Genomic DNA, 24,207 nt, shown 5'->3' on the forward strand with positions numbered 1-24,207 from the left:
TAAAACCTACAGTGGTAGGGTGGGCCAGATCTTAGAAATCCCAAAGGCTCGAATTCTTTGGCAGGCCATAATTCTGTAGGAAATAGGCAGCAGGTGTAAGTTTCCATTGCAGAACCCAAAAACTTCCCAGCTCTGGTACGGCTTTTGAGAAGATGATGATGTAGTAATTCCATCTATTACAGGGATCTAAGGCGAAGGTAACTATTCATATACATGGGCTGTGACTCCTCTATTTATTCACAGAGGATATAGTATCCAGTTCCTTTCGTTGACAACAGTGGCATTTGAAACAATCATAGATGAAACTCAAAAATCACATCTTTATTTTCCAACTTAAAAAAAAAATTCCAGGGGCGCCTGGGTGGCTCAGTGGGTTAAGCCTCTGCCTTCGGCTCAGGTCATGATCTCAGGGTCCTGGGATCGAGTCCCGCATCGGGCTCTCTGCTAAGCAGAGAGCCTGCTTCCCTCTCTCTCTCTCTCTGCCTGCCTCTCCATCTACTTGTAATTTCTCTCTGTCAAATAAATAAATAAAATCTTTAAAAAAAAAATTCCAATCAGCAAAAGTTAGTATCAGAAAAGCAATTTGGCATTTTTCTCACCAGCTGCAACATAGTATGGCTTGAGATGTGAAATATTGAGTGTGAAGAAGAAAGCCTTGCAATGTGTGTGAAGATACCCTTTAGCGATCCTCTTCTGAGAGCCAAGTTCACAGCAACTATATGAATGTTTTATGTGTTTTCATTCCCCATTCTCCAAAGATGCTCCAGGAAAATGGAGTGAAGAAAAATCCATGGAACGAAATAATGAAAAGCCAGTCATCTGGCCATCTTGATCGTACCTCCCAGATGGGGGTTGGCATCACTACAAAGTCAGTTGCCGTGGTATCAAAGCAAAGCATCTCGAAGAGAAAACTATCAGTTCTCTTGACCCATTTGAGATTGCCAAACAATTTTTTCTTTTACATAGTGATGAACACAAAGGTTTTTCCCTGCTTCTTCGGGGAAGCCTGGTGAAAGCACACAGACTTTAAGGTCAGACAGACATGACTTTGAGACTATATTCCTCAACCAGCCGTGTGATCTTAGGCAAGTTACATATCCTTTCTGAGCCTCAGCTTCGCCAGTTGTGAAATGACAATAGTAATGCCCACCTCAAAAGACAGTGATGAGCCTGGTGCTAAAAGGATATGGATATTCATGAACTTTCCCTTCCTCACACAGAAGAGGGGAGGTGAAAGGGGTGAAATTTGTAGTTTTTCTCAATCCACATCTTGAAAAAACAATAATAATACCTACTGTTTATTTACTTATTCATTAACCTAAGAAATGCATACTGAGTACCTTTTATGTTCTGGTACTCTTCGAGGCATGAGAACACAGACAAGGTCTGTGTCCTCATGGAGCTTATATTATAGTGGGAAGAGACAGCTAACAGACCAATAAATGTGTAAGATAATACATGCAATGAAGACAATGAAATCAGATGGGAGGACCTACCTATTTCAGGGAAGTCCTCACTGAAGTGATGACATTTGAACTGAAATATGCGTAATGAAAGCAGCTAGCCACACCAGGATTGGAGGCAAGAGCATTCTCAGCCAAAAGAACAGTGACATGTGAGCACCCCAAGCCCAGCTTGAGCTTGGCATGTTTGGGGAATAGAAACAGATGTAGCAGAACACCGGAGGATGGAGGGGTCAGGTTCAAAGTGAAATTGGAAAGAGAGGCGAGAAGGAGCAGGTCTTTCAGATGACTTTCATTCACATTATTGAGCATCTACTGTATGCCAAGCACTCTTCTGAGTTCTGGGATACACCAGTGACCAAAGGCCCTTCAGTCAGGGAGCTGACATTCCAGAGAAGGCAGTTTCATGGGATCCTGCAGGCCCTGGTTAAAAAAAAAAAAGAAAAATATTGCATTTCACTTTAAATAGGTTATCTTGTTTGAACTTCACCATATCTTTCTAAGATAGGTGTTATAATCTTCATTTTATAGAGAAAAAAACAGAGGCTCCCAGAGGCCATGGTATATGACCTGCCTAAAATATCATTTATGATGTGATGGGGTTGATGGTTTGTGGGAAAACAGAACTGAGTGCCCATCCTCTAGGGTTGCAGTGCTGGCAGGGGAAGAGCCTACAGTCAAAGCCTAGAACGTCTGGCTCCAAGGACTTTGCCATATCAACACATTCCTTCCTCTTAGTTAGAAAGAAAGAAATTTGTCAGTACTTCAAGTAAAGCCAAAACAGACACAACTAAGCCATTGTCCAGAAGTCACCGATCATGGGGCCACTTGGAATCCAGAGAGTGCCACGAACTGTCCCACCTTGTTGGGTGGCACCTGCCTTCTTCCTCTCAGCAGCTCTGTAGCAGGAAGAGAAAGGACTCCACAGAGAGGACGGGGGGCCCAGGTGTTCAAGGCCCACAAGATGGGCAGCCCCAGTTCCTCCCCACAGAGGAAGCAGCAGTAGTATTCTGATGGGGTATCACAGGTAGGAGTCAGGCTGCAGAGAGATCCAGTGGTGTTTCCCAAGCTCTGGAAGGCACTGAAATGAATGAATAAGAGACAAGAAAATTCTATAAATTGGCTGTTCTATTCGATGTTCATTTAATTAAGACATTCAGTCCCTCTAATGGAAAATGTGAGGAGTGGAAATTACTGTTTTTCGGCCATCTCGTATAAAATGAAAACCAGATCTTGAAAGCATGAGGCTTTTCATTGTGTCTTCTGCAAGCTCAATTTAATTATGTATCACAGGCCACCTTCAATAATAATTACAATTGTCTCCCTTTATGCAAAGGCTCTTCTGTCTTGGAGACCAAAGCTCTGGGGAGACGCCTACGGAGACTGATGAAGGATCATCTAGTTGTTTCTGTATTTGTGCCTTCAGCAGATGTTTACCATGTACCTGCTGTGGGTCAGGCCTCTGTCAAGTCCTACAGGAGATAGTGTTTGAATGAATCATTGTCTCCCCTTTCCAACAGAGCAGCAGAGGAGCCTCGCAGAACCAATCATGAATTCGTTCCTTTGCTCAAGTGGCATTCCCTGCCCACCTTCTCTCTGCCAGTCCCAGGGCTGGGGAAGAAGACATGAACTGAGAGCCAGTCCTCCAGGGCTCCATTGCTGGCAGGTGGTAGACTCCAGATTCCCCAGCCTGTCTGACTCCGCAGTCCTGTCCTGACTCAAGCACTCCCAGGCTGGAGCAGGTGACAGCTTGTACATGAGCTGTTAGGATACAGGGGACCCATTCTGTAAGGCAGCTGGGTCAGGGTATTCCTGGGAGAAGGGACAAGAGAGAGACCAGAGAAGGCTTTACAAGGTGGCATTTGAGCAAGGCCACAGTAAAGTACTCCTGAAGTGACATCTGTCCCCTAATGTGTGGTCGCCCTATCGATTTTTATTGGTAAGACTCTAAGACTCCTTTTTAAGTACCTTGCTTGGCATAATAAAATCCTTTGTATCTGGTTAGGTCAGGATATTACACAGTCTAAGTAAGTAGTCTCAGTAAAGACTATGTGCGTGGGTAACAGGTGTTCAGAGGACCAGACTAAAACAGCACATACCCATCCTGTGAAACTGTTGAACTGGAATTGATCTTCCTGCTGATCTAAGATGACTCAGGATCTGACAGGATTCATTCTGCTCTCGGACCACAGATACAGCTAAGATGACCACAACAGAGCCAGTTTGGGGATTTTGATTTGGGGCTTAGAAATTTGGGGTGCCCTAGTAATATTTACTGAAAAGCCCTGGAGATTGATGTTGGTAGATGTCCTATAAGGAGACTCCTCCAGAAATGCCAGTAATTTTTTTTTCCTTTGAGAGAGGGGGGCAAGTACCTGTGAGCCAAGTGGGGGTGGGGGTGCAGAACGAGAGAGGAAATCTTAAGCAGACTCCCCACTGAGCACAGAGGTCCGTCTTACATCCCTGAAATCATGACCTGAGCCAAAATCAAGAGTTTAACGCTTAACCAACTGAGCCACCCAGGGACTCCATAAATGCCAGTAATTTAAAAGGGCCTCTTTCCCAAGATGACCATGTTCGTGAGCTCTCTATATGTGGCATTGAGGTCACTTTTCTGATTATGAAAATAATCCATATGCATTATTTTTAAATCTTGGGAATATAAAACATCCCTTGTAATTCTGCCTCCCAGAGATAACCACTCTAAACATTTTTGTGAAATTCCTTCCTATTCAAATTTCCTCCTTCCATAAAGAGTTGAAAAGAACACCCCCTCCCCAAGAGTTAAAGGGAACAGAGCTCTGGGACAAAGATGCTTTAGGACAAACCTTCCAGATCTTTATCCCAAGACTCGCCTCCTTGCTAGCAGCAGTCTCTCAGAACCACCACCTTCCCCCCTCTGAGGGGCACCCTGACCTGTGACGCTCCAGTCTAGGTTTTAAGCCACATCGTCACCATCCCCGATGCCAGACTGACGATTTCTTACAACATGACTCGGTGCTAAGGAAGAAAGATGAGAAATCATGATAAGAAGCAGGTTTCCACAGCCCCTAAGGTGCTTATAGGAGAGCAGGAAGGATTGAGACCGCCCACACCCTTACCCTGCCAAGCCCAAGCCCAGGGTAGGTATTAGAGATTCCTGTGCTGCTTGCCATGTTGGAAAGGGCTTCCGTCCCACTGCCTCAGACCCTACCAACAGAGAGATTCAGCTGATCCCAGAGTTGGTCTTGGGTCCAGGACTCATTCAAAAGACCTTTAGCCAGCACCCCCATTTGTGGCAGACTATGTCAGTCCCAGGCACAGGGACAGAAAGAGTTGGCAGGAGGCAGAATCCATGCAGCACCCACAGCTGACCTTGGGCAGAAAATTGCTCAGCAAAGGCCTGCCTAGTCTCACCTTCCAAGTCTTGCCTGAACCCACAGATGCTGCAGCCCCCAGGGGTCCCAGTGAGAAACGAGGCGCAGCTGAAGGATCAGAGGAAGAGCCAGGACAGCGCTAAACACTCGGGCCTTTCATTTCACCATCATTAAATCCCTCAGGTCCCAGGGGAAAAGCAGGAGGGAAATGTCCAGGAGGGAGACCTGGAATCCATAGGGGAGACCTACCATGGAAGCCGTGTGCCAGCCTGAGCACAAGCCAAAGTCAGAAATACTGACATCTGGATGAAGACCGTTTTTCCCATTCACACACAAGGGCAAAGGGGATATTAAACCTGCCTTTTTACACTTCAGCCTCCCACAATTAAAAATTATAACTGAAGTGTTAACAGCCTATTATTCCCTGCCACCTCCCGCCCACTTGGCTGCACAGAGAACCCACGCAACAGACACTTGAAAATGGACAGCTCGGAAATGCTGGGTGAGGGCAGAGAAGCAAGGGGCAGCTTGGAAGCAGACAGATCAGTTTGAATTTTGACTCCACCACACTTATCCGTTGTGGGACCTTGTGCAGGTGGCTTTGCTTTTCTGAGCCTCCTCCAGAAAGGAGATCATTTATACCTTTTAAGTAAGTTGCAAGGAGTAAGCGAAAGGTCTGAGAAGCGCTGTGCTGTAGCGTGGTAGGTGTTTGGTAATGGTAGGCATTTCTTTTATTATTCTCAGGAACGGAAAAGAGAATTAAGATTCGATTGTCATGCTTCAGAAAGCCCACGCCAGAGCAGAACTGGGAGCTGTGACAACAGCAGATACACAACTGCTTGGCGCTGGCTGTGAAGTCGAGATGGGAAGGGGTTGCAAGAGCCCATCTGTTTAGCCTCCTTATGTGGTGGCAAGATCCTGGTTTGGATTCAGAGCCCCCTTTCCCCAGGCTCTGTAGCTTCGTAGGAAGCCCCATCTCTCTCTCTCTCTCTCTCTTTTTTTTTTTTTTAAGATTTTGTTTATTTATCTGACAGAGAGAACAAGTAGGCAGAGAGGCAGGCAGGGCGGGGTGGGGGTAGGGGGTGCAGGCTCTCCGCTGAGCAGACAGCCTGATATCAGGCTGGATCCCAGGACCCTGAGACCATGACCTGAGCCAAAGGCAGAGACTTAACCCACTGAGCCACCCAGGCGCCCCGGAAGCCCCATCTCTTATCTTGTTCAGAAACACCCTGCATCACCAGCTGTCAGAGATTTGAGAGGGGGTTCAAGAATCAGGTTTGGGCCCCTCACCTCTGGGAGTTTCCCTGCTCTGAGAACCCCCATCATCTCACCCTGCATGGGTGGCTATTTGTAGCCACAGGCCACCCCGACATGTTTCTCCACAGTAACCCTGCCATGCAGGCAGGGCCAGGGTCCTTTCTCCACTTCACAGAATTAGCAAAGATTCAGAGAGGTAAGTCATTTGCCTGTAGTCAGATAACAGCCAGTGGAGTCACTTCTCAAGAAAACCATGTGATGGGTTGCCTGGGTGGCTCAGTGGGTTAAAGCCCCTGCCTTCGGCTCAGGTCGTGATCCCAGGGTCCTGGGATAGAGCCCCGCATCTGGCTCTCTGCTCAGCGGAGAGCCTGCTTCCCCTGCCCCGCACCCTGCCTGCCTCTCTGCCTACTTGTGGTCTCTTTCTGTCAAATAAATTTTTTAAAAATTAAAAACAACAACAACAAAAAAAAAACATGTGCAAGGAGATGGAGGACTCACAGCAATGTATCTAACCAGAAAGGAAAGCAAAACACACCAAACTGGGGCCCAGGGTAGAATATGCCAGGTTCCAGCAATAGCACCATTATGTTTCTGTCACTCAGAGCCACCCCCCCTTGGTTTTCAGGTACGACAGCTTTGGTCGCCTGACCAATGTGACCTTCCCTACTGGCCAGGTGAGCAGTTTCCGAAGTGATACAGACAGCTCGGTGCATGTCCAGGTAGAGACTTCCAGCAAGGATGATATCACCATAACCACCAACCTGTCTGCCTCCGGTGCCTTCTATACACTCCTACAAGGTAAGCCGGGTGGGGAGCATGAGGACTTCGAGACACAGGGGTGATGGGACCCCTTTGGAGGAGGATAATGTAAGAAATAAAATGCTACTAGAGCTGCCCAAGAACAGGAGAGCAATACAACTGGCTTCTCTCTGCACTGCCATCTAATGTGCAGAACCCACCGGCCCAGGTCCCGTATATTCTCTCCCAGAAGCTTCCGAGTCATAGTCCATTGTCTCACCCCATTATCATCAGAACCAAAGGTAGGGAGTGCACCGGCTGCCCATCCAGGTGACCTCACTGTTCCACCATTGTAATGGTTCCCACTCTCACCCTGGGGTGGGCGAGGTCGAAGGACAGTAATAATGACACTTAATCATGAAAGGGATCTAGGGATGGAGAAATCCCTCTGCAAGCTCAGGCAAGAACAGTTTGAGCCTTCCCTAGGATTCCATAGAGAAGAGACCCTTCCTCCCTGCACACACCAGATAATCCCTGGTATGAGTTGACCTTTTAGCTTTAGGTAAATCACAAGGATAAAAACTTGCTGTGAACTAACCATCTGCCTCAGTTGTCCTCCTGGAACATGGTGACCCAGAGGGGAGCTTGTGGCTTTATTGGCTCTAGTAAGCATGGGGGCAGGGGGAAGCTATCACTAGGGAAAGCCTCACTTGGTTTCTTTTTCCCCCACCCTCCTGATGGCTTTTGGTACTCACAAAGGCTTGGACATAAGTAGTAAAAGAGCCGTGGGCTAGGATTCAGGGGCACAAATTCTAGTCCTGACTCTGCCACCACATCACGGGGACCCTCAGTTTTCTCCTCGAGGAAACAAAAGCAGGTCGAGGCCACGTGGAATGGTGTGAGGCACGGCAAGGAGCAGGAGCTCTGGAACAGACAGGCCGGGGACCCCAGGCCTGCTGTGCCGCTCCTCCCTGTGTGACTTGGGTGGACTCACTCTTCTCTGGGCCTCAGTCTCTGGGCCTGGGAAATGGGGCAGAATTGCGACACGTGCCTCATACACGTTGCTCAGACCATCTCTTGACACACCGTACATAGAGTGACCACGATGGGCCAGGCCCGTAGTATTACTAAGTATTTGTTGGATTAATGAACTTCTTACCTAATAACTGGCACTTTTGTTTACCTTAGGAAAATAACTGTGTATTTTCACACTGTTTTTACTCACAAATGTAATCCTGTGCCTGAAAAGAAGCTCAAAGAACAACAGTCGTTCTCAGTCAAAGAAAGAGAAACGATACCCTCGGTTCCTTCCCCACCAGCAGCTGTGGCAATGGGTTGGGACACACTCCGGGTGTTTATGCTCTGACTGGGTTATCGCCAAGGGAAGGTGCCAATTCCAAGCCAGTCAGGTTCTGCCTGGCCAAGGACAGCAGGGCCCCTGATGGCTCAGACACCTTGTCCTGCCCTGGGGTTAAGAACTGTCTTACCCCCTCCACACCTCTGAGCTGGCGTGTGGCACTTTTCTCAGAAGTTAGCTCAGTCTTTCTTATATTCAGGCAACTTTTTTAAAATTCAAAAGTACTGCATTTCCTCACTTTTAAAATGTACCATCAAAATTTAATAGCAACTTTTCAGCTTGGAGAGGAGGGGGAGACACGTTGCTCAAAATTCATACAAGGACTTAAGACGCTTTCCAATTTCAGAAACATCAAAGTGGGGAAAGGAAGAATGCCTCCCTGAATCCGGGAAGCACCGTACCTGTGTTTCCTCTTTGGTTCCTCTGCCACGCTCCCTTTCCTTCTTTCATGCCAGGCTTAGATGCCACATTTGGCAGCCGCCTTGGTAGAGTCTTCCGGAAAAGCTCTTTCAGCTTCATCTTACGTCTGGCCTGGGAAGAAATAAGAAGCAGCTGCTAATGAGGGGCAGGCTTGGGGAGTCACAGCTCACATTAAATGGGGATCATTTGAGATGGGCCTCTACAAGATACCATTGCATCCAGAGTCACCATTAATGGACGTGTGTGCATTCAGCAAAAAGCAGCTTTAAAAGATAAATTGACACAGGCTTTTCCACCATTCGAAGGAAGTAAAATACAGATTGCCAGTGAATAATGCATAGCAAGTTAAAGGCAGATCTTAGGATTCTGTGTGTGTGAGAGAGAAAGAACGGGTGAGGGATGGAGAGGGGAAGGGAATAGCAGAGGAAGGGCCTGATCTGGTGCTGGGAAGACTTGGTGAGGGTTTCCTACAAAACTACACCTTTTTTTTTTTTTTTTAATTTAATGTAGCCGGTGACATCTCTAGTTCAATCCAGCAACTGTTTACTGAGCATATACAATAATAACAGTGATAACTAACATTTTAGAACACTTATTAAGTATAAAGCAGATCTTTAGTGTTTTACATTCATAGTCCTGTGTCATCTTGTCACAGCCCTCTGAGGTATGAACATCTCCATTTTCCAAATGAAGACAGGGAGTCAGTGAGAGTTTAAGTGGCTTGTCCAAGGACACGTGCCGGCTAAGACACGTGGACTAAGACAAAGAGATTCTAGAACCCGTTCTCTTAACCACTGATCTAAAAGACATGGGGAGCTCTTAAAAACCCATGATCAGTACTAGAGAAGTTCCCTATGACAGATCTGTGAAATGGGACAACGGAGATAGAGGGGAGAGGACAAGAGATACACATGACAGTGACTAGTACAGTGCCAGGCACATAAAACTAGTAATAGCTACATTTATGTCATACTCACTACATGCCAAGTTCTACTCTCAGCTCTTCGTTGTCATTATCCCGCTTAATCCTATGAGGTAAGAGTACAATCATTATCCCCAAGGTACAGATGAAGAACCAGAGGGATGCCAGGTTAAGGAATTTGCCCAAGAGAGTGGCAGGGCTGGGACCCAAACCCTGATAGCCTGGCTCTGGAGGCCATGCTCTCCATCTCTGGGTAGTTGTCCCCTCTCACAGCAGACACTTAGGTATTTGAGAATGCCTTCATTACCAGAATGGTACGCCCTGCACCCCCTCAACTGCAGGACCACTCAAGGGACCCGTAAGGAGGCTAAAGGAAGAGGAGGCGTTCGTTCTGACCAAGGAACCAGGGAACCTACTGGGGAGAAATGAAAATGAAGCAGAGCCTTGAAGCGAGGACTCAGGCTGGCGTTTATGGAAGAGGGGCAGGTGCAGGCAGAAGCACCAGCTGAGGAAGGGCAAGAGGCAGAAAACTGTAGCACAAATTTGGAGATATTTCCATTTTTAGAAAAGAATTGTGTGCTTTTTACAGCTGAAATTTACTCTTCTCCAGAAGTTTCTTTTAGTGAAAGATCCTAATTTTAAATGTTTTAATCAGGCTTAAAATTTCAAAATCAGATTTATTTTTAAATCGTTGAGATATATATATATACATATATATATATGTATATATATGGCAATGACTTAAAACATGCATATGTTTAACATTCTGTCAGTTGACTATTGGAGTTATATCTCACCTTGTTATAAAGAATATTGTTACCCTGGTGTATATTAAGAACCTTAAAAATGTTCAACCCTTTGTTCTAGTAACTTAACCCAAAACGAAGACAATGATTTATCCAAAAAAGTATATTTTTAATAGAGATGTAATTCACATAGTATAACATTCACTCTTTAAAAAAATTTAAAATATACAATTTACCCTTTTAAAATATACAACTCAGGGGGGTTTTAGTATATTTACAAAGTTATGCGATTATTAATGCTATCTGATTCTGAAAAATTTTTATCAGTCCCAAAAAGAAAGCTCATACCCATAAGTGGTCACTCCTCATTCTGCCTTTCCCTCACTAATCTACTTTCTGCCTCTGTGAATTGGCCTGTTCTGGACATTTCATGTAAAGACTCATTGATACATCATGTGGTGTTTTGTGTCCAACTTCTCCCACTTAACACAATGTTTACAGTATGTTTATTTGCAGTGTTAACTTTGTAATTATAAAACATTATCTCCTTGAGAGTTGGTTAGATAAATTATGGTATTTCCATATGATGGAATATTATGCAGTCTGTAAGAGAAACATTTAGGAGAAATATTCAACAGTATAATACCATGATCAGTGAAAAACCATACGAATTACTTTGGGCTATCAAGGTATTCAGAAATATCATGAAGTCTAGAAATAGACAAGTTATTTACAATGGCTTTCTTTGGGTAATAAGATCATGGACCATCTCTTTTTTTTTTTTAAGATTTTTATTTATTTATTTGACAGACAGAGATCACAAGTAGGCAGAGAGGCAGGCAGAGAGAGAGGAGAAAGCAGGCTCCCCGCTGAGCAGAGAGCCCAATGTGGGGCTCCATCCTAGGACCCTGAGATCATGACCTGAGCTGAAGGCAGAGACTTTAACCCACTGAGCCACCCAGGCGCCCCAGGACCATCTCCTTCTATTTTCTAGTTTTCTTCACTGATAACGTTCTGTTTCCATTATCAGAAAAATAAGTCCATTTAATAACATACCAATGCCCTGGTGCACACACCCCCATCCCCCTCCATGCTCAGCCCTTCTGAGCAGAGCCGGTCCCTCTCCTCTCCCTCAGACCAGGTCCGGAACAGCTACTACATCGGGTCCGATGGCTCCCTGCGGCTGCTGCTGGCGAACGGCATGGAAGTGGCACTGCAGACCGAGCCCCACCTGCTGGCGGGCACCGTCAACCCCACCGTGGGCAAGAGGAACGTCACACTGCCCATTGACAACGGTCTGAACCTGGTGGAGTGGCGGCAGCGGAAGGAGCAGGCTCGGGGCCAGGTCACGGTGTTCGGGCGCCGGCTGCGGGTGAGCGAGCCCCGGGGCAGGTCGGGTGCTAGGGTGGGGCCTCAGCCTCTGGAGCTCTGGAGGTCACTGGGGTGGGGAGGCTGGACGTGGGTGGGGGGAGGGTGCCGTTGTGGGGTGGTGGAGAAGAAGGATGAAAGAATGAGGATCAAGCCAGAGAACGGGGTTCTGGTCTTGAAACTGGCCCTGGGAGAGAAACTTTTCCTGGGCCTTTGCGAAAGGGGGAAAGTCAAGCAGGCACCCCTCCCACCCTTATGGGACTTATTATGAGATTTATTATTAAGTCTCAAATATCTCTTCACTTGTTACTTGCGGAATGATTACCAGCTTTAGTGTTGGGCCTGAGTTTGGGTTTCCAGCTTCTGTTATATTCTGACTGCATCTAAGCAAATCCATAATGTGCTTTCATTCATCCAAAGCCTCGGTTTCATTCTCCCAAGAAATGGGGAGGTTAAAATCAGTTTTACAAGTTGCCACGAGAATTAGAGATCATCTATGAAGTGCCTTGGACAGAGTCTAGCACCCAGGAAGTGGTCAGTCCTACCCACTCCCCTTGTTGTTCCTGACATTCTCGCCACCGTTCTGGTCATTCCTGTGAAGCATTCGGAGCTCTTTGGAACCTCAGCCACATCCTGCGCTCTTTCCAGGCAGTGATCCCCTCCTGAATGAGCACAAGGCCCCTCCCCCACCAGCTGTCACCACCAGTGGGTTGGCATGTGGGTGCTTTTCAGTCTGCCGATGCCCCGAAGCTGCCCGGTCTCTGCCTCACGCCCCGTGGTTTGGTAGAGTTACCTCGGGCCCAGGCGGGGCCTCACTGCCCAGCTGCTTCTCCCTCAGCTTCAGAATGGAAGGTGAGGGGCCGCGAGATGGTAAAGAAACTAGTGCTGGCTTTCAGCGTGGCACCTTGCCGGCCCCTGGGGCTCTGCGGACACTTGCTGGGCTGAAGGGCACCACAGAAGTGAGCAAGATGTTCCGGACTCCTGAAAACCACAGAAGCACCCTTGTGCAGCATGGCTCGTGTCCCGACATAGCCGATGTCCTACAACGAGAACCCAGAAAGCTGGGCTTTCTGTGTTTCCTCCACAGCCAATAACTCCAGCAAAAATCGAATGAGGGAAGGAGGCTTCTACTAGTTCCCTGAGGAAGGCCTTGCTGTCTGGGCTCTCTGTGGCCTGCCACCCTCTGCAGCCTCGCGGAGCCCCCTGTCTGAATTCTCCAGGAGCCTCTCTGGCACATCTGAGGCGGTGTGCTAAACGGAAAGTTTGACTTCGTCTGATTCCTGCCTGGGCCTGGCTGTGGAGCCCCAAGCAAGTCCTCTGAGTCTCTCCCTCCTCTGTGGAAACCAGACAACCTATTCCAGGTTCCTAGCCCAGTGCTGGTAGACTCCAGGCGCTCCATGAACGGTGGCGATTAGGGCTGTTAGGGTTTCTCCTCTGCGGTGTGAGCTGGACCAGAAGTTTCCCAGGCTCTAATTGGTCCCTCTCCCAGCCTGAGATTGATGGCGCTCCAGTGGGGTGGCCACATCTCCACGTCCTCCCAAAATAAATGGCCACCCACAGTGGCGGCATGTGGAATTAGAATGTTAGCCGGGTGCACCGCCCCATAATGGAGCTCATTTTTTATACAACTGGGAACTTTTTTTTAATAAAGAAAGATGTAAAATAATCTCATTGCCGCTACTGCCGAGCACAGAAAGCATTAGGCGGTTCCCCCAGTGAGCTGCTTAATTCAATTTTATTAATTTTACCGCAGAGGTTTAGCTCCCCTTCACCAGGGGTCCTCTGGGGACGAGGGGGGCAGCTAGCTGGGTGGCACCTCCTTGGGGGGGTCGCAGGGGACCTTGCAAAAGAGGCTTCTAAATGGGTCCCATTGTTGTTGGTGGTGCGGACCCTACATCTTCCTTGGCCCTCCCGGCAAAGAACACGGCTTCGCTCTCCAGCGCCTCCGATTTTTCATGGGAATTGTCTGCCACACTGTTTTTGCTCTGCAATTGTGTTTGATTACCCCTGGGAAGGCAACCTTATTATAACCAGGCCATTCACAGCTAAAGTCGTCTCAGCATCATTATAAATCCTTATTTCCAAGGTTTGAGGATTTGTTTGGCGAGAGGGGAGAAGGGGGAAACACACATGTCTGTACTTTATCTGAGAATGACCGTGATCATTTGCTGCCTTAATGGAAATAATTGCAATCATTAATTCAGGACCTTCAGTGCACCCAGAACTCCAAGAGGTAGTTGACTTAAGGCTTCTTCAGTCCTCATCATAGCTCGGCTGTTTCACAGCGGAAGAAATTGAGACTCAGAGAGGGAACGGCGCTTGCCCAAGGTCACACTGAAAAGCAGTGCGTCACAGCACACAGGCTGGTATCTTGGCCTTAATTTCTAGACGGGACCTTTTTCACCACCCAGAACCCTACAGGGCCTCTCGTTACCGTGGCCTACGTGAGCACTTCTGCGTCATGTGACCTACATTATCCACTTTCCTCTTATGCTTTCCTGACTCCTTGTCAGACTTAACCAGTGACTAATGGAAGAGTCATCCAGTGTGCCCAGCTAGGGGGCCAGCGTTTTAGCTTTGGAGTACCTGGCAGTATTTCAGGGGCAACCAGTGCCCACAGGGTGGATCCCAATATGGAAGTAGGCTTCTGAAGTGTATTCCCTTATTAAGCTGTGAAAAACCCCGACTTACTGCTACCCTTCTGGGAGCCCTGTATTCCTGACTCTGGAGGGAAATTGAATTGTGTGCTGACCTAGCAGCCCATGTAGAGATCCTACAAACGGAAAAATGTCCCAAAGCTGGGACTCTGTTTGTCCCCGGGCAGCCCACAGCCACAGAAGCTGTCCTAGACCCAAACACACATTGCCTCCAGGGCCCTCCAGGAAGAAGACGACTCTCTGGGAGCTGACCAAGGTAACCAGGAATCCCTGACTACGGTGGCGGAGGGCAGGAGCAACCCCAGAGGGGATGGAAGGTCCAAGGCCCCTAAAAGGGACAGATACACTCAGAGGACCTTTTTGTCAGCCTGTTGTCATAGTGAGAGTCACATCCAGACACAGTCCCTCACCAGCCAGGAGATGTGGAGCATGTCCCTTCATGTCCCTGAGCTTTGGTCTCCTCAGTGCCAAACAGCAGCATGTTGCCTGGCACATGAGAAACAGGGTCATGCATGAATTTGCTGGACCCGCCCGGCCTCTCCCTCTTCAGGAGAGAGTCAAGAAGGATCTGCCTTTCTGTCCTCATTAGAAGAATCACATTAGGAAATGATAGGGATTGTCCTTAGGACTAGCCACTGTCTGCTCAACACCCACATTGTCTTTATTCTCACAATAGCCCTATGCAATTGGCATTATTATTCCCATTTTACAAATGAGGAAGCATCACAGAACTGACAGGTGACCAAGCCAGGACCCCAGATCCTATCTGTCATACCCATGACCTGTGCTGCTGCCTCTACTCAGGACCCTCCCACACCAAAGTTTCCCTTGTCCAGATTAACTCTCTTCCCTCCTGCACCTTCCCCAGGTTCACAACCGGAATCTCCTGTCCCTGGACTTTGACCGTGTGACCCGCACAGAGAAGATCTATGATGACCACCGCAAGTTCACCCTCCGGATCCTGTATGACCAAGCAGGGCGGCCCAGCCTCTGGTCACCCAGCAGCAGGCTGAATGGTGTCAACGTGACCTATTCCCCCGGGGGCCATATCGCTGGCGTCCAGAGAGGCATCATGTCAGAGAGGATGGAATATGACCAGGCAGGTCGCATCACATCCAGGATCTTCGCTGATGGGAAGACGTGGAGCTACACGTACTTAGAGAAGGCAGGTGTCCGTCTCCCCATCACTGGCCTTACCATACTGAAGGCCAGCCACTGTGGCTCAACCCATGGCCAGGCCCAGTCTGCTGCCTTCAGTGGGATGGATTAGATCCATGTGGTCTTCTAAAGGAAGTGTTCCAAAAAGTCTGCTGCAGAAGACCAGGAACCTGACAGGCATCTGGGTAGATTGTAGTGATGGTGCGGCAGGTAGGAGTTTGGGGGCAGGAGATGAAAGCCCCATGTGATAGACCAGAGCTGGGAAGAAGCCCAACTCTAACTGGTGTCACAGAGCAGGACTTAGGGTACAGACCCAGGCAGGCTCTTCCCCCAGATCTGGAGCAGTTGTGGGATCTGGTCACAGAGAACAGGGCAAAACACTAGTCAGGTAATTAATCCTGAGCTTTGAATGGTGGGCATAACTTAGTAAATCCCTTCTGCTTCAGGTCAGGATTTATTGCATCCCAGGGGCTAGGAATCAGAAAAGCTCTGAAGGCAAAAATTGGTCCCAAACAGGAGAAAATGGTAGCTTTGCTGCCAAGAAGTGGATAGGTCTGTTGCCTGCTGACTTCTTCCCAAAAAAGAGCTGCGCTTCAGACCCCCATTCTGGTACCCACATCTTGACTTTGTTTCCTGCCCATGGCCACCTGCCTGGGGCCCATACCGTGCTTGGTCTGTGCTCCATCTTCTCCATCCGTTGCTGGGTGAGCATCTCCAAGAGCCGTGTTCTGTGGTGGTGCTAAGGGAGACCCTAGAGGTGATCTGACATACTGGCAACCCCAACCCAGAGGGGGAGGGAACCTTCATGGGGCCACACAATAAGCCCATTGTTAGGAAGCTGCTTCCCCCATTCCCGTCACAGCCCACCCTGCCGTGGGCATCTGACCTGTTCCTGCATAAACAATCACGCAGAGCCTGAAACACCCTTCTCAGATGCGGTCCTCACCCCGTGGGCCACGTGGAGTCAGCAGAAGTTATTTAACAGACAGGAGACACTGCCAGGCTGGGTTTCAGGAAGATCATTCTTGCTTGAGTAAGAAGATTGATTTGAGAAGGAAGCTGAAGCAAGGAAGCCAGGAGAGAGGCTGCTGCCACGCTCCTTGTCAGCGTTCCCGAACTTCCTCACACACCAGCACCCGCTAAAATCATCACTTTTGTACCACACAAAGGGGCGAACCAACAAGGCTGCCCACTGCAGGAAGACAGACAGTCTGAGTGCAAGGGCTGAAAGAAATACTTTTTTTTTTTTTTAAAGATTTTGTTTATTTATTTGAGAGAGAACACGCAAGTGGGAAGGGGCAGAGGAAGAGGAAGAAAGAATCTGAGCACGGAGCCGGACATGGGGCTCAGTCCCACAGCCCTGAGATCAGGGCTTGAGCCGAAACCAGGAGTGGGACACCCGGTTGACTAAACCATCCACATGCCTCGAGAAGTCCTTACCTTATTAGCACAGTTGTGTCCCCACTGCAGCAGCTTACGGCACATTAGTTAGAAAGCTATGGTTTGGGCCTAACTTAGGAGAACTGCCAGTTTCCTTGGCCATTTATTCCCCTCCTCTAGTGTTAAGCACACAGACTTCCCCTTCCTCCCCACCAGCCTCCTCTCACCCCTTTGTTTCCCTCTCTCTCCAGTCCATGGTGCTGCTGCTCCACAGCCAGAGGCAGTATATCTTTGAATTCGACAAGAACGACCGCCTCTCCTCTGTGACGATGCCCAACGTGGCCCGGCAGACCCTGGAGACCATCAGGTCCGTGGGCTACTACAGGAACATCTACCAGCCACCCGAGGGCAATGCCTCCGTCATCCAGGACTTCAGCGAGGATGGCCACCTCCTCCACACCTTCTACCTGGGCACTGGCCGCAGGGTCATCTACAAGTATGGCAAACTGTCAAAGCTGGCCGAGATGCTGTATGACACCACCAAGGTGAGCTTCACCTACGATGAGACAGCAGGCATGCTGAAGACCATCAACCTACAGAACGAGGGCTTCACCTGCACCATCCGCTACCGCCAAATCGGGCCCCTGATCGACCGCCAGATCTTCCGCTTCACCGAGGAAGGCATGGTCAATGCCCGTTTTGACTATAACTATGACAACAGCTTCCGGGTGACCAGCATGCAGGCTGTGATCAATGAGACCCCACTGCCTATCGATCTCTATCGCTATGATGACGTGTCAGGCAGGACAGAGCAGTTTGGGAAGTTTGGTGTCATCTACTATGACATTAACCAGATCATTACGACGGCGGTCATGACCCACACCAAACACTTTGACGCCTATGGCCGGATGAAGGAAGTGCAGTATGAGATTTTCCGTTCTCTCATGTACTGGATGACCGTCCAGTACGACAACATGGGCCGAGTGGTGAAGAAGGAGTTGAAGGTGGGACCCTATGCCAATACCACCCGCTACTCCTATGAGTATGACGCTGACGGCCAGCTGCAGACGGTCTCCATCAATGACAAGCCACTCTGGCGATACAGCTATGACCTCAACGGAAACCTGCACTTACTGAGCCCTGGGAACAGTGCGCGGCTTACCCCACTAAGGTACGACCTCCGAGACCGCATCACGAGGCTGGGTGATGTGCAGTACAAGATGGACGAGGATGGCTTCCTGCGGCAGCGGGGCGGGGACGTCTTCGAGTACAACTCGGCCGGTCTGCTCATCAAGGCGTACAACCGGGCGGGAGGCTGGAGCGTCAGGTACCGCTATGATGGCCTGGGGCGGCGGGTGTCCAGCAAGAGCAGCCACAGCCACCACCTGCAGTTCTTCTATGCAGACCTGACCAACCCCACCAAGGTCACCCACCTCTACAACCACTCCAGCTCCGAGATCACATCCCTCTACTACGACCTGCAGGGGCACCTCTTTGCCATGGAGCTGAGCAGTGGTGATGAGTTCTACATAGCTTGCGACAACATCGGGACCCCTCTCGCTGTCTTCAGCGGAACAGGCCTCATGATCAAGCAGATTCTGTACACGGCCTATGGGGAGATCTACATGGACACCAACCCCAACTTCCAGATCATCATCGGCTACCACGGGGGCCTCTACGATCCACTCACCAAGCTCATCCACATGGGCCGGCGGGATTATGATGTGCTGGCTGGCCGCTGGACCAGCCCAGACCACGAGCTGTGGAAGCACCTAAGTAGTGGCAACATCATGCCTTTTAATCTCTACATGTTTAAAAACAACAACCCCATCAGCAACTCTCAGGACATCAAGTGCTTCATGACAGGTGAGGATTGGGGCTCATTCAGAGGACAGGACCCACTGCTGCTCCAGTCATCTGACAAGATAGTCTTCCTTGCCAAAGAGGGACAGGGTAACAGCAAACATGAGCTTTCTCTTACGCAGCATTTTCCAAAGTATTTTTAAAGAAACATTGGTTTAGAGAAATATCCTGGAAAAACTGGTACTGACATCAAGTTAATGTAACAGGGCAACCACCGTTCTCCAATTTTAATAACACATTGCAGCTTAGGAAAGGCTCTGAGAAGTCCTGTAGTAAAGAGAACTGTCCGATACATTTACCCACGATTTCTCAAACATTTGATCATGAAACCCCTTTACCCACTATTTCTCAAACGTTTGAGCATGAAAGCCCTTTTTTCACCATTAGACCCTAATATTTCCCTGGATACACCCTGAGCATACAATTTGGAAGTTTCTGACCCAGATCAGACTGCCTGTGAGTCTCTGATAAGGTGGAAGAAGGTATAGCTAAAGAAAAAAAAATTCAGTTTTCTTATTTGGGGCGATGTAATGAACAGTCACAAAACTTATTTAACTTCCCTGAATTCCAGTTTCCTGAGCTGTAAATTAAACTTAGAACACCTGCACTGACCTTGGTAAATTAAATATGCACATTAAATATGCACATGTAAATCCTCGCAGCCACTAAAGAATAAAACAGAGGCATAGCTAATTAGTCAATGGTGGGAATAAAGTGAAGACTAAAAAAATATTCAGTCTGAAGAGGGGAAGTAGAGGGGATAAAAAGAGAAAAATGGTCACAAGGGCGAAATGAGATACATTTAATAACCTGCCCTGCACAGTACCTGGCTCGTGTCGATTCCCATTCTTCTTCTTGGATTTAAAAAGTGGGGTTTGTTTTCCACTACTGGGAAACTACCTGAAATATAAGTGTACCTACTGTCACATGTGCCAGAAATGCCTCCAGCAGCCACAGTCCAACCAGCAAGCCGCCACTCACAGGCCAGCCACGTAAGACCTCAGGGGTCAGAACAGCCATGGGCATTCAGGTCTGGATAAAGCCAGCACTTTTTATGAAAGAGATTTTGTTGTTGGCACAGAATGGGCACCTCCCAACTTGCAAACCTGGCACCTTCTGTCTCTTTTTCCTGTGATGCCAGCTATGCCTGCTTCCTCTTTCGAGGCAGTTTCATTTTCACTCAACACATGCCTCCTCTTGGCGGCCACTGTTTCAGGCACTGGGGATAGAAAGATGGCCGCCGTCCTCCAGGAGTGCACACAGCACGGGGGAGGCAGACCGTGGCCGTCCAGCATGAGGGGCCCAGGAGGCAACTGATGCGTGTGGCCCGGTTCAGAGTGGACATTCATCAGCTAATGGGGAGAAAGGCAGCCCAAGGAGAGAACCTCATTTACGGAAGTCTAGAAAGGACAACACACAGGACAGCTCACAGAAGTGTCCCTTAGGGATATGGTTTCCTGGCCCCCTGAATTTGGCGGCCCAGTCTGGACCCCGTTTCTGCTGACACTGATTGGAGGAGTCTCTTTCAGCAAGAACCCCAAGTGGTATTGTGAGCAGGAGTCCCATGAGTGAGGCAGAAGAGGGAGCACAGTGGTGGGCACATGCGGGGGTGAAATCACACTCGGGGCCTGTGGGAAACAGGAATATCCCAACACGGCCTCACAGTGCTCAGCTTGCCAGCAGCCTCAAAAAACTCTACAGATCTAGAGCCCATTTGCACTAATATCTGTCTCCATCCAGCATGCCCCCTGCCTCATCCTCCGGTGACCGTCTTGTGAGGGATCTTGGCAGGTTGAGGAATGGTGCAGAAAAACATTTTGCTACTAAAAACCAACACACCACCAATTCTCACTATGTCATGAGCTATGTGCAGCCTCACTCACACCCAGAAATAACACCCCTAAAAGCAGCATCTTTTTTCCAGAACTTTCTTCAAAGGTCCTAAGATATACTGCAGTAGGATAGGCCTAGGTCATATGCTCCCTTGCCACACCCTTAGGTGGAGTCAGAGTCCCTACAGCTACACGGATACCCCAAAAGGAAAGAGCAGGCAGGCAGAATGGGATGCTAGGAAGGCAACCACGTAAAACGTCTACCGCCGATACATCACACACACCACGGCCCTAACCCTCCCGTGAAGCCTGTGAGATGGGGATCACTGTCCCCCTTCTCAGAGAAGGAAAGTGAAGGTCAGAGCAATATAGTAACTGGCCTGCTGGGAAGTGGCAATGCTGGAGTGGAACTCTGTTCCGACTCCAAAATCCTCATTCTGGGAACGGAATTCACTTTGTAATGTGCTCACGTAAAGGGATTGTTACTCATCGCTGCCCCGGGTGGCCACACAGAAGTAAGTCTGGGGCCCATGGGTAAAGAGGAGCTTTTTAACTTGAGGGAAATGTCTAGCTCTCGTGTCATAAAAAGGAAGAGTAAAATTCCCAACTCTTCAGAAAAGTGCTGTAGAAAAACCAATGAATAAATCAATTTTCAGCATTTTTCCTAAAGGCATCATGAGAAATGTTCCTGCCTCCCATCACTTATAATTAAGGCCCAGCCCTCTTTTCGGGGCCCTGGTTTCCTGGGAATTTGTAGTATCACTGATAGAAGTTTTCCTTTCCAACTACAAATTCAGATGCAAGTTCTGGGCCTCAGGCAAAAATGGCTTCGTAGGGGATTTTCTTCCCCCCTGCTCTGTTTGTTTTAATTTCCTAAAAAACCATCTGCCACGATTCACAGAATCGGAGATTCTCAAAAACTCAGTGAGACTTTGGAGGAAAGCTAGTGCCAGGGTCTCATGTCATAAATAAGGAAATGGGGGTCCAGGGATGCAGAGGCCTGGATTCGAAGAGACATAGAAAACCTTCTATGAGCCAGAAACAGAGCTGGACACTTTAGAATATAGTATAGGAAACAGTCCTTCCTGTAACAGACTTAGAACAGTTCCCCCATATGATGGCTGCCCAGAGTGGTAACACTATAAGCGTTCTTCTCCAGGGCTTAGTGAAAACCGTTTCTACCAACAGTTTGTAGATATGGAATTAGAACCTCAGAGAGGAGGCAACTGTCCCAGTTTACACAGTCTGCAAGCTGGGGAGCCTGAATTTGGACGTGGGTTATGTCTTGCCTCACCATGCTCTTTCCCTTTCTTGATCTTTCTAGAAGTAGAACATGGGTTTCTAAGCTGCCCTTCCCACCTTCCCTCCATGCCAGTACCTCTAGATTTCACACCCCACAGAGGGGCTCTGGGACATCCAAAAAATACAACATCCAAAAACACAAACAAGACACAAAGGCAAACACGAGGTTCTTGACTAGGAAGAAAGACAGCATTCCCCTAGCCAGTTTTTCTTTCTGGTTCTCTCTCTGCCTTGCTGAGCTGCTCTCCGGCTACCTGCACCCTCCCTACACACACCTCCCCTCTCCAGGCCTTGCCTTGCAGGATGGTCTTTGCCTGAAGCACCCCCTTCATCTCCGAAGCCTGACAAAATGTACACCGCTATCAATGTCTGCCTCAAAGGCCACCTTCTCCATGAAGACTTGTCAGCCTGTCCAACTGAAAGGCTTCTGCCCTCCTCTCATCATTTTGTCTTGTGTCAAAGTTTTGCATGCCCATGTCCCATCTTCCCTTCAGGGTCCTGAGCATGCAAGCTGAGGGTCACTGTAACACACTCCTGGGCACATTCAGCAGCAGCGGGCCGGGTAGCAGATGGCACAAAATCCATCCTCTTTCTCTTGCTTACATGTTGGCTTCCCTGATTCTGTTTTTCAATGAGCCAAAGGCTCATGGCAAAGTCCTCCCTGTCCTTCAACCTAATATTTTATAATTAGTAACTCCCCAGGAATGTTATAACATCAACAAAACCAGTCCCTATGGGGTTAGATCCTCAGGCCCAATATTAAAGATTGGATAATGAAGGCACAGGGAGGTTAAGTGACTTCTTCAGGTCACTTCCCAGAATAAATGAAAGGTGGGAGTGGGGGAGGGACTCTTTGATCTTTGGGAGGTAGGGAAGGAGGTAGGAAGGGAGGTAGAGGAGGCAAGGCTTGTCTTAAGTGAATTTTCTCTTTGAAAGCATTCATTTACATGTTCCCTTTGGATGTGGCTGTCCCCCACAAGTGTGTCCTCCCACTGGCCGGAGAGGATGCAGAGGGGACTTCCTCTATCCACAGCTGCCCCAGGCGTGAGGCCAAGACCCCAGGAGATGGAGTGACAGAACGGGGGATCTGGAAACACGGGCTCTACTGGACACATACCCAGGAGGGGCACACCAGGTCCCGAGCAGACACGTGGCTTTTATAATCACGGAACGGTTTTCCAAAGCGCATGTAGTAGTTTCGCACCCACAGCACTCTACCCCTCACCGCTGCAGCCTAGCTTGAGGTTAATTTGTTGGGATATGTCACCTCTGAGGGCCACTTACTCCATGAGGACATGTCTGCTTCTCTCCCCCCCAGATGTGAACAGCTGGCTCCTCACCTTTGGGTTCCAGCTACACAACGTGATCCCTGGCTACCCCAAGCCAGACACAGACGCCATGGAACCATCCTACGAGCTCATCCACACACAGATGAAAACTCAGGAGTGGGACAATAGCAAGGTAATTGGCTGCCTACCCTTGGGCCCTTCAGACATGACAGGAGTGGGTCTTGGAAAGCTTTCCAGGAAAGCATGATGGAAACCAATGTGGGGCCTCCACAGAGCCCACCAGAAACCGTTCAGCAAATCTGTAGACACCCTACCACTTGCAAGCCACCGTGGACCCAGCTATAACAGCACACAGACCCTCACAAGCCCTATTCAGTTTTTTGTGTTACGCTTAGTGTGGAAATCTACAAAAACAATGAGCCTTTGTCACTGCCCAGAGCGAAAGTGTAAGGAGGGAAGGTGTGTTCTAAATATGAATGTGGTATTTTCTGAGCACCTTGGTGCCCTTGAACTTGCCTGAGGTATTCTACACCAGTTAACGCACAACTGTCCCCTGGTATTCCCGTTCACATTGTACAGATTTAATGCCCGAGGCTTTCCAGTGCCACACAGCAAGGGAAGGGGTGGGGCTGGGATTCCAACCCGGAGCTTTCTGTAGGCATTCAAACAAATGTTACTTTCTCTTGTGCTCCCTTTATGACCCAGTTGGGAAGACTCACGGAATTCTATAGCTGTAAAGGTCGAAGCATCCTTTTGCTGGTTTCTTCCTCCGCATCCCCCATGTCCCTCTCTGAATAATGTGTGTACTAGGAGCTGGCTCTTCCAGGCCCCAGGCTGCCCCCGGTGAATGCAGGAGTGAATCAGGCAGATAGCAGGCCTTCTGCCGGTCCCCATCAAAGGGGAAAGCGAGGTCATTAGATGGCATACCACTGGCAGCCAGAAACTTAATGCATTCAACCTGATTCCATTAGTCCTCAGCTGCCTCCTTCCCCTAGACTCTGGAGAATGTGACTTTGCGCCTCTTGGCTCGGGCGGCACCCTAAATTCTCCTTTTTCAAAGCACTCACCGCACTTTACTTGAGTTCCTGTTTTCTTCCTG

The 24,207-nt window shown here is 48.8% G+C and overlaps 1 protein-coding gene across 1 annotated transcript in view; it reads left to right on the plus strand.

Moving 5' to 3' along the window:
- The window catches only part of TENM4 (teneurin transmembrane protein 4), a 379,161-nt gene that overhangs the window by 347,816 nt on the left and 7,138 nt on the right, over positions 1–24,207 (plus strand). Inside the window, exons 25-29 of the mRNA XM_044258440.1 lie at positions 6,702–6,874; positions 11,396–11,631; positions 15,153–15,449; positions 17,074–18,688; positions 23,138–23,280. Coding sequence (XP_044114375.1) covers positions 6,702–6,874; positions 11,396–11,631; positions 15,153–15,449; positions 17,074–18,688; positions 23,138–23,280 — 2,464 coding nt within the window. The remainder of the gene's footprint in view (positions 1–6,701; positions 6,875–11,395; positions 11,632–15,152; positions 15,450–17,073; positions 18,689–23,137; positions 23,281–24,207) is intronic.

This window comes from Neovison vison, chromosome 7 (genome assembly GCF_020171115.1).
Source record: "Neovison vison isolate M4711 chromosome 7, ASM_NN_V1, whole genome shotgun sequence".
Taxonomy (NCBI): domain Eukaryota; kingdom Metazoa; phylum Chordata; class Mammalia; order Carnivora; family Mustelidae; genus Neogale; species Neogale vison.